Genomic DNA, 14,858 nt, shown 5'->3' on the forward strand with positions numbered 1-14,858 from the left:
TCAGCAAAATCGCTGGCCACCAAGTCCTCCATGCCCGGAGGCATCATGTCCCATTGTTCAACAGTATTCCGAGGACATTTACAACCCAAAGCTGCTAAAGCATGCGCTACTCTATTACATTCTCGTGGCGCAAAAACAAAGGAACAAGAAAGGAAACTACTTCCGATCAGCTTCTTCAATTGATAAATCAAGCCACCCGTTGCTGCAAGTCTATGATCATCGGCATCTATAGCTTGCTTCAAGTTAATGGAATCAGTTTCAAAAACGACATGGCCCATTCCTAGTGCATTCGCGGCCCTTGCTCCGGCCAAGCACGCAACAACTTCTGCCTGGAAAGCATCCAGCAGATAAGATATTCAACCAGCACTTGACAGGATAACCTCTCCCTCCGAATCCCGAATTACAAAACCCCATCCTCCTTCCCCTGTTTCAGCTATATATGCTCCATCAGAATTTATCTTCAGTTTACCCACAGCAGGTCTGCACCATCGTTGTTTGCTCATTGTCACTTTATTTTGTTCAGAGCTACATATTGAGTTTTAGATTTAGTGGACTTTAACTTTATAGAAAACATAGATTTGTAGCAGCAGTAAGCATAGCGAAGTCACGTTCTAGCGAAAACTTAATTACAAGACGGGAATTATATACCAGACGTGTAGGCCTTATGTTGGGCTCGTAACTGGGCCTGATTTAGGGCCTACATTTGCCCTAAATGCAAATGGGCTTTCACTTTGACGTTCCAGCCAAACAGGCCCATCAGAAGCCCAATCCTCGGTGGCGCGCATGCAGAGATCCAGCTCCGCGACCCTCTCCTCCACGCGGCGCCCCTCTCCCTCCCCCTCCTCCTCCCCTCCTCGCCGCCATGGCCACGCTCCCCCCCCCCCCCTCCTCCTCCTCCATCTCCGCCCCTCGTCTCACCCCACCCATGGCGCCGCATGCCGCGAGCAGGATGCTGCTGTCGCTGGCCCGGGACGGCGCGGGGCGACGGTGGCTCCGCATCCGCGGTGGGGATTCGAGGCCAATCTCGGTTCACAGGTGGACCTGCAATTGTTAGGGGTAATAAAAAATAAAATAAAATCCATTCATAGATAGGCGAGCATTTGGAAATTTTGTTTAACTCAAATTGATTTTCAAGTGTAGGTTTGTGACGGATTGTGATTATTCTGGTTGTGAAATTTCTGGTGATGAGGACTCCGGTCGCGGGTTGCTGCTCCATTGGAGGTAAGTAGTACAATAGTTTTGTTACGGAATTGTTTCCATTGGTTTAGACAAATCTATCAGATGTTACACAACTTTTTCCCCCCTGTTTCAATTTAAGTTCTCACTGCATTTATCGAAGAGAATCTTGCTCCTCTATTCTAGTGACAGTTGCCTTCTTTGTGTTGAATAATCAAAGAATATTTAGCTTTTCTTGTTTCAACTTTCAACAGTTCGAAACATGATAGAAGCAACAACGATTGTGATACTAATGGAGGCGCATTTGAAGGTTATTTATCACTTAAACTAGGTTTTTCTGCTGATTTTCTTTCTTAAGTAATATCTGGAACGTTGAGTTTCAACGCTTTTGGTCAAATCCACATGAATCTGTATCTTTCTTTTGAATATAAATTACTCAATTGTACAGTTAATTAGTGGTTGATAAAAATCTGGCTTCAGTTTATACATCATTGTTCATTCATGCTTTCTTTAGAGCCCGATACTTATTTATGAAAATAAAAATATGTCTCTTTTCAAAGTTGCTGCAATATTTAAAGATTTTATTGGGAAGGAAAAGTTTTGTTGCTTGCAGGGTCAGCTAACCACCTTGCCATCTGAATTTTGATTACATATGCCCCCGAGCAATTCAAAGAGAAGACAGTGGAAGCATTACCTCTTCAACTTATGCAACATTCAGCTTTCACAGCAGCTTCCTCGTCAAGTGCATCAAGGTTCAGATTTTGCCCTAGTTTCTCCTGAGTTACGTATGTGGTAGCTATGTCTGGCAATATGCCACTGCCAAGTTCACCGAGAACATGGCTGTGTAAGGAGGGCTTCCTTGAGATGTATTTTTTTGGTATGTCATATTGCCAGCTCTTTCATCGGTGAACTATCTAAGAAGCTGGCAGAAAAGAACAAATGGCAGACTCGCCCCAATCACAAGATGTATGAGGATCAATGGGTGGTTGCTAATTAACAACAATATGCATGCAGTGGCGGCTGCCCAAATTCTAGTTTCTTGCAACTTTGCCTCTGGTACTGTTTTCTCCTGTAACTGACTTCTCTTCTATCATATTTTGCCCTGCTACTTGAAATAAAAATCAGGTACATCCCTTCTTTATGTATAAAATTTCTTTCATTGTAGGTGAAAATTTATTTGATTTTAGAATCTTTCTCCTGATTATATGAGACTGTGGTGCTAGATTTTATAACCTGTGAAGATCACAACTGAAAGGCTGAAAGCAATGTTTTCAGGAACAATGTTATTCTTGTTCATTTTTTAGATTGGAACAATTATGTGGATTGTTGACCATGTATACTCCAATAGTTCACACATTCCAATTTTCCAAGAAACCAGGCATTAGTGGTGATAATTGTTAAGGTACATGCTAATTAAGTACATTTGGTTAATTGGATCTGTGTGACTGAAAGGAATAATGATTATTTTCCTTTTTCAGCATAGCCAATATACTTGAATATCAGATCTGTCATGGCAATATGGCATAGATAATTGAATAAATGATCAACTCCATTATCTGGTGTTCGAATAGATTTATGTTCCTGGAGCATATATTCGGTGTCTTTCATATAGCATTGGTCGAGTAATATACTACCAAGAGAAGATGACAGAATGGAAGAGTGTACAGAGATTTATGAAATGGGCAGCTAGATCAAGTCAGTAAGAAAGGAAAAGAAATTGAGGTATTGATCTTCTCGAGACGGCTATTGTGTTCATTTCACTTCAGTGGCATGTTAATGTTTTAGTTGGTTCCATGGGACAATCCTTTTTTTATGTTGATAGTCGGTACTGGATTATAAAGGGCAAGGTATGCATTTGCATGAATTCTGAGAGAAGCTATGGACTTCATGAGAGAAGCTATGGATCAACATATATAGTTTAAACAAAACTTAAAAGAGCCTGGGAGTACCTGTTGAATTTTTTTTTGAGGGAAACTACGGCAGACGTTTGACGCCGGCCTGAACTTTATTGATAGTTGTTTGTAAAACAATGTACAAAGAAGGGAATTACAAAGGGGATAAGAAAAGCACTAAAGCGGGTTTTTTTTTGAAAGGAAAGCGGCAAGAGTATTGCCTAATATATTAGAGGAAGAGAAATTAAAAGTAAACACTAAAGCGGTTTTGAACTAGGGATTTTGTATTACAAGAAGATTATCAACCCACGAAATTAGGTGAGGTTTGAGGCGAAGGGGGCATCTGTGAGACCAGAGGAGGAGCTCGTTGATGCAGCACTGTCGGAGACAGCGATCGAATTCGTCCGTGTTGTTGAAGGCTTTGTTGTTTTGGCATTTCCAAATGTTCCAAGTGATCGCAAGGAGAATTGTGTGCCAAATCCGTTGAATTTTGAACATGCAGGTAATGAAAAAATATAAGTTGAAGTAAAGTGGAATTTATTGGTTGGAAAAACCAGCATGATGGAATCATGTAATCCATCTCGTGTATTTGCTTGTAGTAGCAAATTATTTAGTTAAGCCAAGTTCAATGTCTTTCTGCATATTGGCAAAGGTTGTAATTGATGATCATCTTTGATAGATTGGCTGGGGTCAGTTACTCTCTGCTACCTGTCATTTCGTTGGAGAATGGACTACATGGTGCATGGTTTGCAAGTGTCAGTCTACAGCAAATTAAGTTTTAGTCCCGTTGCAGTTTCATGGTACTTATTCAGCGTGTAATATCCCTGAAGACAAGCTAAGAGAATGGAGTTCCAGTTAGATTAGGATATATACATGGACATCTTCTGAGGTAATGAATCATTGCATGGTATAAGTTTTTTCCATTTAAATTGTTCCTTTTAAAACTATTTTCTTATACTTGATTGAAATTGAAGCTTTGAGAATATTTGTATGAGAATCGGAGGAGCTGTTTAGCAGCAACCTATGAGTAACATCAGATGATTATAAGTTTTTTTTAAAAATGCAACATTATAAACACTTTCTCAACTGGAGTAATAATTATTGTCATGACACTGCAGACATGAACAGCATGGTATTTGCCTTGGTATCTTACCCTTTTTTTTATCCTTGTTTGGGGGCCTTTTTATTTTAGTGCTTAAAAGTAGTAATCGAGCAATCATGCAACACATATTGTATGTCTTAGTCCCTTTCTAGTAAGAGGCAGTGCAACACCTAACACTTCATTTAACTAAATGGACCTCCACATTACAATTTTTCATTAATACATAAGCCAAGTTGGTTTGTTTGTCCTATACTCACCTGTATTTTTTCTCGTTCATGCCTTGTAATTAGTATGGTTTCATTTTCAATCCATTAAGTTAGTATGGTCTCAAGTTGTCCTTTAACCAGAATATTTATGGTTACTATATGATTGGGGCTCAATGTGTGACCTCTTTACAGCCCAACTTATCCATATCGTACTGTGATTCATCTTATGTGTATTAGTATATTCCAATGTTTCTAGAACATAGTCATAACTATTCCAATGGTACGCAAGGAATGAGTTCACATGCACTATGATCTCCTAAAATAGTAGCTAACCTAGGACAACTTGTGCAAGATTGCATAATTTGGATTGCATATGTCGTGATCTCGATCTTCTGGTGCTGCCTACCATCCTATGTATACTAATTGCACTCTCTTCAGGGAACCAACTATATCTAACACTTGTCTTGATTGGAGGAGCAATCTAGGCAAACAATGGCCGGAGAAGGATGGGTGATGGGCATCATTTGGCATGTGTTGGTACTTGCCCGGAACACGATTGTCGATGTTTGGGGCGGCTGGTCAATGGAGATCCTGCTCGGCGCCAGCTTCCTGATGCAGCTTGTGCTGACCTTCTCTGCCGGGTTCCGTTGGCGCGGGGACTCCCCCATGCTACGCAACGTCATCTGGCTCTTCTATGTAAGCGGCGACTTTGTGGCGACGCTCGCACTCGGCCACCTCTCTGTAAGTGGCACATCCGGCAAGCGTCGTCTCGTCGCGTTCTGGGCGCCCTTCTTCCTGCTGCACCTCGGCGGCCCCGACAGCATCACCGCCTATGAGCTTGAGGACAACCAGCTGTCGGCGCGCTATGTGCTGGAGCTCGTCCTGCGAGTCACCGGAGCGGTGTACATCGTCTACAAGTCCATTTCCGGTAGCTGGGCCTTGGTCCCGGCAGCCTGGCTGATGCTCCTTGTCGGCGTGGCCAAGTATACAGAGAAGACGTTGGCGCTCCACGGCGCCAACCTGGCCAATGTCCGGAGATCCTTAGAGAGGCAGCAGCACCGCCATCACATGGGAGGTGGCAACCACCATTCTCAGCAGCTCGCGTTTGCGACAGATGACAATGATGGCGCCCTTGTGATGAAGGCTCATGCCCTGTTCCACATCTGCAAGAACTCCTTGGTGGACTCGTCGGTGGATATAGAATCCACATCTCCTTCCACCGCGCTGTTCGATCTCAGGTGGAAAGAGCTGTTCAGGGTGATGGAGATAGAGCTCTCCCTCATGTATGACTTCCTCTACACCAAGGCCACCATCATCCACACCTGGCATGGCTACTGCATCCGTGCGTTGTCGCCACTGGCGACCACCGTGTCACTGGTTCTGGTTGAGCTGAGCAATGAGGGCGGCCGCCGCCACAAGCAATCGGACATTGTCATCACCCGTGTACTGCTGGTGGCCACCTTCCTCCTTGAGTCGGCGTCGCTGCTCAGGGCTCTCAGCTCGACATGGACCGGCTTCTTGCTGCATAGCAAGTTGCAACCGGGTTGGATTCGCCATGAAGTCCTGTGCATGAGACGGTGGCATCGTTTCCATAGCGTCATCATGTCCCTTGGCTGGCCCGCCAAGGTGCAAGCTCACCGGCAGTGGTTAGGCAAGATGGGGCAGCTCAACATGTTGCAGCTGGTCATCACCCAGAAGGAGCTAGAGCGACCGGCGCCAAAGGGTGGTCAGTTCTGGGACAAGGAATATCAGCGATGCTCAAATGAAACCATGATCCCAGAAAATGTCAAGAAACTGGTTTCTGAGCTTGTCAGCCGTCAGTTGAAGGAGTTGAGGGATTATGTGAAAAAGGTGGTGGCGCAAGAAGGGGCGGATGCGTTGTCACAGGACGTTAACTTGCTGGAGATGGCAGTGTACTTGAGGAAGAAGAGGGGTCAGCAGGCACTAGAAAAGAACAATTTGCTCTCGGATCTCCGTTGGAGCCTCGGCAATGAGCTCCAGCTAGGCATCCTCACATGGCACATTGCCACCAACATGTTCCTCTTGTTGTCCGGCAAAGCCGCCAAGGCGAAGGGTGACGAAGGACCGAAGGTGTGTGCAATCATGACACTGTCCAACTACATGATGTACCTTCTCGCTCTTCGCCCTTACATGCTGCCGGGCCTGGTCACCCGCAAGCTTATCGAACTGACCTGCGAGGAATTGGCCCAGATTTGGTCCGAACATCAGGCAGCACCTGCCGCCGTCGATGACCTAGAGTCGTCGTCTTCTCCGAGCTTCTGCAATATTAGGGTCTTCATGCGGGGCAAATTCTCCCAGTGGCACAATCGTTGGCGAGTTTCTACCAGGCTCAGTCACGGCAGGGCGGAGGAGGAGGAGCTTGCTAGGATGCTCATCGAAAGGGACAATGAAACTGCCCTTAACAAATATCTCTCTCGTGGAATCGATGTCGCCCAGAAACTGCTCGACCTAGTAGACTTGCGCAAGGAGATTGACATGGTGCAGGTGATCCTGGCGGTGTGGGTGGAAATGCTGTTCTATGCGAGCTACCAGTGCAGCAAGGAGTCCCATGCCAAGCAGCTGAGCCAGGGGGGCGAGTTGACGACCATCGTGTGGCTCATGGCAGAACACGCCGGCCTGTTCCTTGTCAACAAAACCAGAAAGGGAGCTGAAGAGGCTAACTGGAGGAAAAGGAAAGCTAATAAGAAAAAAGAGGCCGGAACGTCTGATGCTACAGTTAACAAGCTAAGTTAACCTCCTCCGTCATTAATTAATTGCATGTCCTCCTGTTTGATTGCATAGAGTTCTTGTTATCATTCTCCTATTTGATTGCATAGAGTGGCAAGTTATAACTTTGTACGTGCCAAAATAGTTTCCATGGATTGCAATTTGTAAACAAACTCTTGCTCATACCCTAAGGTAATATAATTGCTCACTACTGTCTGCTAATAAACCTATCTTATATTATCCACATCCTTGCATCCTTTTTATATATAGTAATTAAGCTTTTGGCCGTCGGTTCGTGCATAGAAACTTAGGGGTGAAAACGGATCGGATTCGGACGAATATTAGTCATACCATATCCTATACCATATTTTTTAATCGGATTCGGAGGCGGTGCGGATAATGTGCGGATGCGGATGCGGAGCAGATTATTTCGGATATCGGAAATGGTGCGGAGTGGTTGCGGACTCGGCTCGGAAATGGATGAAAATAATCGGATGTGACATGTATATACAATCGATATAACATCTGATCATCTGTACAATGAGCAACAATGAGGTACCAATATCACAATTCGTATGACTCATGAAAGCACCGATCACATCATAATATAATGTCAAGTTGTTAACATTGACTTGTCTTCTGTCCAAAAGCATGTAATCAACACATACAGTATTGACATCACGATATATCACATTCACATAACACGTAAGACATAGAAGTTCACAAATGTTAGAAAAAAACAGTATCACATGACATAGGTGATAGAACATTGGAGGTCCAGAAATGATGTCCAATTCTCATACAGTACTACTAATAAGTTGCATATTGCATATTACATAATAACACATATCCAAGTAAGGTTAGAAGGAGATGATCGAGAGAAGTCTCGATGAAAAAATTGGTTGACGCGACGCCGACGGAGTCACAGACTGAACTCCTGGATAAATTGATGGATAAGGTGGACCTGGATGGGCTGAATCTTTATACGATGAAAATGCTCATGTCAAATGGGCCAATTTGAGTGGTTATATGGGCTGTGAATTTCGGATTATCCGCCAAAACGTTTATCGGATAATCCGTATCCGCCGGATATTACCGATATCATATCCGCAACCGCATGTAACTATCCGCATCCACATCCGGCCGGATATATAAAAACCCTTACCATGTCCTCACTTCGGACGGATTCAGAGCAAATCGGATCGGATAATATCCGCTCCGTTTTCACCCCTAATAGAAACAAAGATGGAGACATTGATTCCAAATCTTTGACAAAAAGACCATACGGAACAATCATCAGACATTTTTCTTAATTTGGGCACTTCAAAAGGTGCTTTTCATACTTTACAGAGATGATTTCTCTAGTGGCATTAATTTAGGGAAACATAGCCCAATTTAGTCCTTAGAGTTTTAGCTAAGGGCCTTCATGTTTAATTTATTGTTCAAACGATTCGTCTAAATTTTCCCTTTGTTTAAAATGTTAGTTGAATCCACATAAGACGCTAAAGTGGACATGACAACTAAACACATACAACACCAAATTAGCTAGTTTCATTAAATCGATAATTGAATATATTTTCATAATATATTTGTTTTGGGTCGAAAATGTTACTACTTTTTTCTACAAACTTGTCAAACTTAAAACAGTTTCATTTTGACAAAAAAAAAACGACTTATAATCTGAAACGGAGGAAGTATTACTTATTACTCCCTCCATCCAAAATAAATCAACTTCTGAAATTCAAACTATGTTCCAAAATAAATCAACTTCTACCTTCTCATCCACTTTTGGTTCGCAAATCGAAAAATTTTATTCCTTCAATACCCTTTACCTACTTATCCACCAATACTAATTTGCTATTAATGAGGGGTATTTTAATCATTTATCCTCTTATTTAATTTTTTCTTAGGAAGCTAGGAGTTGCTTCTTTATGGAATACAGAGATAGTACTATCTACTGCATGTGCTACCTTCCGGCCTCACCGGCTTCCCAACCTGGAGCAGTTCAGTCCTGTTGATTTAAAATAGAGTATCTCTAACGTCTCTCAATATTAAGATTGGTGTGTCGGAAGTGGGTTTTTCCCCTTGAGGTATCAATTAAATCAAATATTTATCAAAAAGTTCTTAAAACATTGGCAATTATGATAAATAAGTCATCCGTCACCCTTAAAAAAAATACTATTCGAAATCTGATCCACAATATTAGATAAAAACAAATTATCCATACTCAGATATGTATTTTTTTTTACCAATTTGTATAGATTGAAGTGGTGTATCATATAGTAATATCTATGTTGTCATTTCTTTTTTATTAAATAGCTATAACTTGTAAAGAATGACTTTACATCCCTTTGAGGGACAAAATGACATTTAGGTTCTCTGTGGTGAAAGTGAGTATAGCTCAACAAGTTAGGTAACTTGTGGTGAACAACAACTCACCCGAGTTCAAGTTCTATATACTTACTTGACATGTGTATTTGCATTTAAGGCGATGAATTATTTTTCCAGTTGTAGACTCCCGTGGCAACTTATCAGTTTCAAGATACGACGTCCTAGTTTTCAGAGGTGCTCATAAGGGTATGATGTGTGTCTGTTCACTACAGTAGAAACATTTTTTTTTCATGCAGTCAAATTCGATTCTCGCATGTGGGTGAGTGATCCATATGCGCTCAGGTGTTAGCGAAAATCAGTACTTTTGCATGCTGCTAAAGCAGACCGCATGTGATGCGAGCGCTAAGCCGTCGGAATGCAAAAGTAATTTTGGTAAAAGAAAATAAAAATTCAAGTAACCAAAAATCTAGAAACCCTAGATAAAAAATTCAAACCCTATAATCCGTCGCCGCCGGCCGTCACGCCTGGATCCGCTGCTGCCTGTTGTTGAACTTCATAAAAATAAAATCGTACTCCCTCCGTCCCTAAATATTTGACATCGTTTCCAGTAACCAAAAATCTAGAAACCCTAGATAAAAAATTCAAACCCTATAATCCGTCGCCGCCGGCTGTCACGCCTAGATCTGCTGCCGCCTGTTGTTGAACTTCATAAAAATAAAATCGTACTCCCTCCGTCCCTAAATATTTGACATCGTTTACTTTTTTAAACATGTTTGACCGTTCGTCTTATTCAAAAACTTTTGTGAAATATGTAAAACTATATGTGTACATAGAAGTATATTTAAACGAATCAAATGATAGGAAAAAAAATTAATAATTACTTAAATTTTTTGAACAAAATGAACGGTCAAACATATTTAAAAAAGTTAACAGCGTCAAATATTTAGGGACAAACTGACAGAGGGAGTATATCATATCTACCTGGTAAAAGATTATATAATCAAACAGGAGGACATGCAATTAATTAATTAATTAATTAATTAAAAATCAATTAGAAAGTTAATAACTTAGTTAGTAGCTTGGTAAATTAATATAGTACCATCAAATTAAACTTCAGCGCCCTCGTTTAGCATCTTTCCTCCTCCTCCAGTTATCCTCTTCAACTCCCCTGCCGGTTTTGCCGACGAGGAAGAGGCCGACGTGCTCGGCGACGAGCCACAGGACGGTGGTGAGCTCGCCGCCCTGGCTCAGCTGCTTGGCGTGCGCCTCCTTGCTGCACCGGTAGCTCGCGTAGAACACCATGTCCACCCACACCTCCAGGATCACCTGCACCATGTCCGCCTTCCCCTCCCTCTCCAGGTCCAGCAGTTTCATGGCGAGCTCCACGCCGCGAGACAGGTACTTGTTTAGCGCAACTCCGCCGCCGCCGCCGCCGCCGGTGTCGTCGTCCCGTCCGCGCCGCCATTGATCGATCAGCATCTTGGCGAGCTCCTCCTCCTCCCAGCTCCTCATGTCGCTGATTCTTGGAGAAACTCGCCACCGGTTGTGCCGCCGGAAGAAGAATTTCCTCGGCACGGCGGCGGCGGCGGCGGCGGCGGCGGCCTGGTGTTTGGACCAAACCCGGGCCAGATCGTCGCAGGTGAGCTCGAACAGCTTGCGGGTGACGAGTCCGGGGAGCATGTCGGGGCGGACGGCGAGGAGGTACATCATGTAGTCGGACAGCGTCCTGATCGTCCTCACCAGCCGTGCTACGGCGGCGGCGGCGGTTCTCCCGGACAGCAAGAGGTAGATCTCGGTGGCGACGTGCCACGTGAGGATGCCCAGCTGGAGCTCGTCGCCGAGGCTCCACCGGAGTTCGCCGAGAAGGTTGCGGCCCTGCAGCGCGAGCTGGCCCCTCTTCGTCCTCAAGTTCGCCGCCATCTTCCTCAGGTCCATGTCCGCCGCCTCCCTGTTCATCCTCGCCCTCAGGTCGAGCAGCTGCTGCCTCACTCGCCGGAAGACCACCTCCTTCACCTCAGCTGGGATCACCATCGTGTTCTTCTCCGAGTATCGCGCGCATTCCTTGTCCCATGACCGATCTTGGCTCTCCCCCCTGTCGCTGCCGGCGCCGGTGATGATGAGCTGCAACACGCTGAGCTGGCCCATCTTGCCGCACCATTTCCGGTGAGCTTGCGAGTTGGCGATCCGGCCGACGGAGGCCATCGCGTGATGGAACCGGAGCCACCGGCTCGCGCACAGGGCTTCATGGCGAATCCAGCCGTGTCGGAGGCCACGGTGCAGCAAGAATCCCGTCCATGACGAGCCGACGGCTCTGAGCAGCGACGCCGTCTCGAGGAGGAAGGTGGCGACGAGCAGGAGGCGGGTGATGACGACGTCGGATCGCCGGTGGTGGCCGCCTACGTTGCTGAGCTCGACGAGGACCATCGAGACGGCGGTGAACACCGGCGACACGGCGCGGATGGCGTAGCCGTGCCAGGTGTAGATGACGGCGGCCTTGGTGTAGAGGAAGTCGTACATGAGCGAGAGCTCCATCTCCATCACCCTGAACAGCTGCGGCCACTCGAGCTGGAAGAGGGTCTCCTTGGTGTCGGCCGCCGCCGCCGCGTCGTAGGTGTTCGACGCCGTCTCCACCGACGAGTCCACCATGGAGTTCTTGCAGATGTGGAACAGCGCGTGAGCCTTCATCACAAGGGCGCCATCGTCGTCTCCGGCAAACACGAGCTTGGTGGAACGCCGGCCGCCACCTTCCGTGCGGTGGCGCTGCTGCCGGCGGCGCTGCCTCTCCACGGAGCTCCGGACGCTGGCCAGGTTGGCGCGGCGGAGCGCCATCGTCTTCTCGGTGTACTTGGCCACGCCGACGAAGAGCATCAGCCAGGACGCCGAGATCAAGGCCCAGCTGCCATGGGTGGACTTGTAGACGATGTACACCGCTCCGGCGACGCGGAGGACGAGCTCGAGCACGTAGCGCGCGGACAGCTGGTTGTCCTCGAGCTCGTAGGCGGTGATGCTGTCGGGCCCGCCGAGGTGGAGCAGGAAGAAGGGCGCCCAGAACGCGACGAGGCGGCGCTTGCCGGCCGTGCCGCTGACGGAGAGGTGCCCCAGCGCGGTGGTCGCCACGAAGTCGGCGCCGACGTAGAAGAGCCAGATGACGCGGCGCAGCGCGGCGGAGGCGCTGCGCCACCGGAACCCGGCGGTGACGGTGAGCACCAGCTGCGCCGCGAAGCTGACGCCGAGCAGGATCTCCATCGACCAGCTGCTCCAGAGGTTGCCCACGGCGCCGCCGCCGAGCAACAGCGTGTGCCAAATGATATCCAACACCCATCTGCCGTCCCCCGCCATTGTTGGCCAGCGAGCTAGCTAGCTGCTCCGGTTGCGACAAAGTGGCAGAGATAGAGGACTAGTAGTAGTGAGGGGAGGGCACATGTAGATGGAGACATAAACCTGTGTGCTAATTAGACATAAACATGTAGTAGTCAGGGATAATTAGTTTTTCACGGGAGGCTATCCCTGAAAAAATAATTAGCCGTAAATACGGCCATGTTAAGTCTGAAACTTGAACTTCCGTGAGTTGGTTTTCACCACAAGTAATAACCTAACTAGTTGACCAATAATTGAGCTATATTCACTTTCACCACTAGGAATCTAAAAGTCATTTTGTAAACTCATTCTTTACAAGTTATAGCTATATTTTTTAAAAAAGAAATGAGAACATAGATATTACTATATGATATGCACCACTTCACCAGCATGTATATTCAAATTCAATCTATACAAATTGCAAAACAAAAAAAAACATATCGTGATTATAATTTGTTTTTATCTCATATTGTGGGTCAGATTTCGAATTGAATATTTTAAGGATGACAGATGACTAATTTATCATGATTGCCAATGTTTTAAGAAATTTTTGTAACTATTTGATTTGATTGATACCTCAAGGGGAAAAACCACTTCCCCACACACTAATCTTAATATTGAAAGATGAATTGGGAGGCCGGAAGGTAGCACATACAGTACAAGGTATATACTATCTAGCGCATAGAGAGTAGTTAGCTAATGAGCAATAAAAGATAGTACAATCTTCATATCTTACATATTTAACAGAAAAATAAATTGACAAGCTAGCAGGGATTCTGAGGGCAGAAACGGTGACACAAGTCATGCATGTGACAAGTCATGCTGTGATTATATATTGCATTAGCATTGCACTGCAGCGATCGATCGTCATGTGATCATTAGGTAGCGCAGTTCAGTAGTAAATTTGGATTAGTTCAGGCGATTACATAGTTAAGCAGTACGTACGGCGTCCAAACATGTGGCCTACTTGTTGCCAATTGAATCGACGTGAGATGTTGTATCTCTATCTAGTAGCCGCGTATATATAGCTTAATTTAATCTGTAGCCTTGAAGGGGATCCCAATGATGAGGCATAAACGAATCATTGCTGATTAGTGATCTATATGTATCTGATATGAGCGTGTAAAATGATCGATCGAGATCAAATTTGAAACATTTTACGGCTGAGTGCCCTTACATCCCAGGGTTACAGAATAGGCGATAGGTGCCGGACCGACACCCAGATAGCGGCTGTTATACTTTGCACTAGGATCACCTAGGTTAGATCTAGTCGGGTGGTTCTATTTGGGATTGAGGTTTGAACTATAGAGATTGAAAACGGGAGAGGGTTTAGATAGACCGACCGGTTGAGGTGTTGGAGGATGAAGAAGTGCCGGCCATCGTCTCCGTTGGCGCTCGGTTGTCGTGGATGCGGCGCCGGTGAGGTCGACGACGATGACGGCTGCGGGAGTGACGGTTGTAGATGTCCCGGCGATGAGGTGTGGCGCGGCGGTGGCGCTTCCCGTCACTGGCTGCGCCCCCTCTTGATCGGATTAGGGTTTGTAGGGTGGAGTTGGCGGCGGCGGTGAATCTCGAACCTTGTGCCGTGCCGGCCTCCACCCCTCTTTTATATGGCGCAGTGTGACGGGGGCCCACCAGCCATTGGGCTGGGCGCCCCCGATCAGGGCGCGGTCAAGGCCCCCTTGAGCCGTTGGGCTCAAGGGGAGAGAGATCTATCTAACATTCTCCCCCTTGATCTCACTTTTTCTTTTAGCTTTTTCTATTCCATCACAGATTTGTAAATAGAGCATGTTTCATCGTCACGGTTAATCACCGATGGATTCGACAGCCACTATACACATCTCTATTCAGAAACAGATACTTTACTTTTGGGCCCTGTAGTCCAGGATTCATAAGGCTTCCCTTAAACCCATGCCGGCTACATGTTCCTTGAACACGTTGGGTGGTAGGCCTTTCGTGAGCGGATCCGCGAGCATCCTTTCTGTTTTAATGTGCTCGAGACTGATTGTTTGATCCCGGACTTTGTCCTTCACAACATAGTACTTTATGTCAATGTGTTTGGCAGCA

General features: G+C 45.8%; 2 protein-coding genes across 21 annotated transcripts; one reads left to right on the forward strand and one right to left on the reverse strand.

Annotated features, from left to right (window-relative positions):
* The first annotated feature begins 818 nt into the window (after positions 1-818).
* Positions 819-7,329, forward strand: LOC9270447 (uncharacterized). 20 transcript variants are annotated; one of them, XM_066309973.1, is made up of 8 exons: positions 821-1,056; positions 1,141-1,221; positions 1,431-1,928; positions 2,071-2,578; positions 2,655-2,898; positions 3,346-3,570; positions 3,748-3,957; positions 4,815-7,329. In XM_066309973.1, exon 8 carries the CDS (start codon positions 4,869-4,871, stop codon positions 7,128-7,130), a length of 2,262 nt encoding a protein of 753 aa, XP_066166070.1. In that variant the 5' UTR covers positions 821-1,056; positions 1,141-1,221; positions 1,431-1,928; positions 2,071-2,578; positions 2,655-2,898; positions 3,346-3,570; positions 3,748-3,957; positions 4,815-4,868; the 3' UTR covers positions 7,131-7,329. The 20 variants fall into 20 exon arrangements, with proteins under 20 accessions (XP_066166071.1, XP_066166070.1, XP_066166068.1 ...); XM_066309971.1 differs by having other exon boundaries at positions 2,071-2,301; positions 2,452-2,578; positions 2,655-3,570; XM_066309980.1 differs by having other exon boundaries at positions 2,071-2,301; positions 2,452-2,578; positions 2,660-3,570.
* A 3,218-nt stretch (positions 7,330-10,547) lies between these two features.
* Positions 10,548-12,773, reverse strand: LOC107275490 (uncharacterized). Its single transcript, XM_015779220.1, has one exon. It carries the CDS (start codon positions 12,771-12,773, stop codon positions 10,548-10,550), a length of 2,226 nt encoding a protein of 741 aa, XP_015634706.1.
* Between the last annotated feature and the right edge of the window lie 2,085 nt (positions 12,774-14,858).

This window comes from Oryza sativa, chromosome 4, assembly GCF_034140825.1.
Source record: "Oryza sativa Japonica Group chromosome 4, ASM3414082v1".
Lineage (NCBI taxonomy): Eukaryota > Viridiplantae > Streptophyta > Magnoliopsida > Poales > Poaceae > Oryza > Oryza sativa.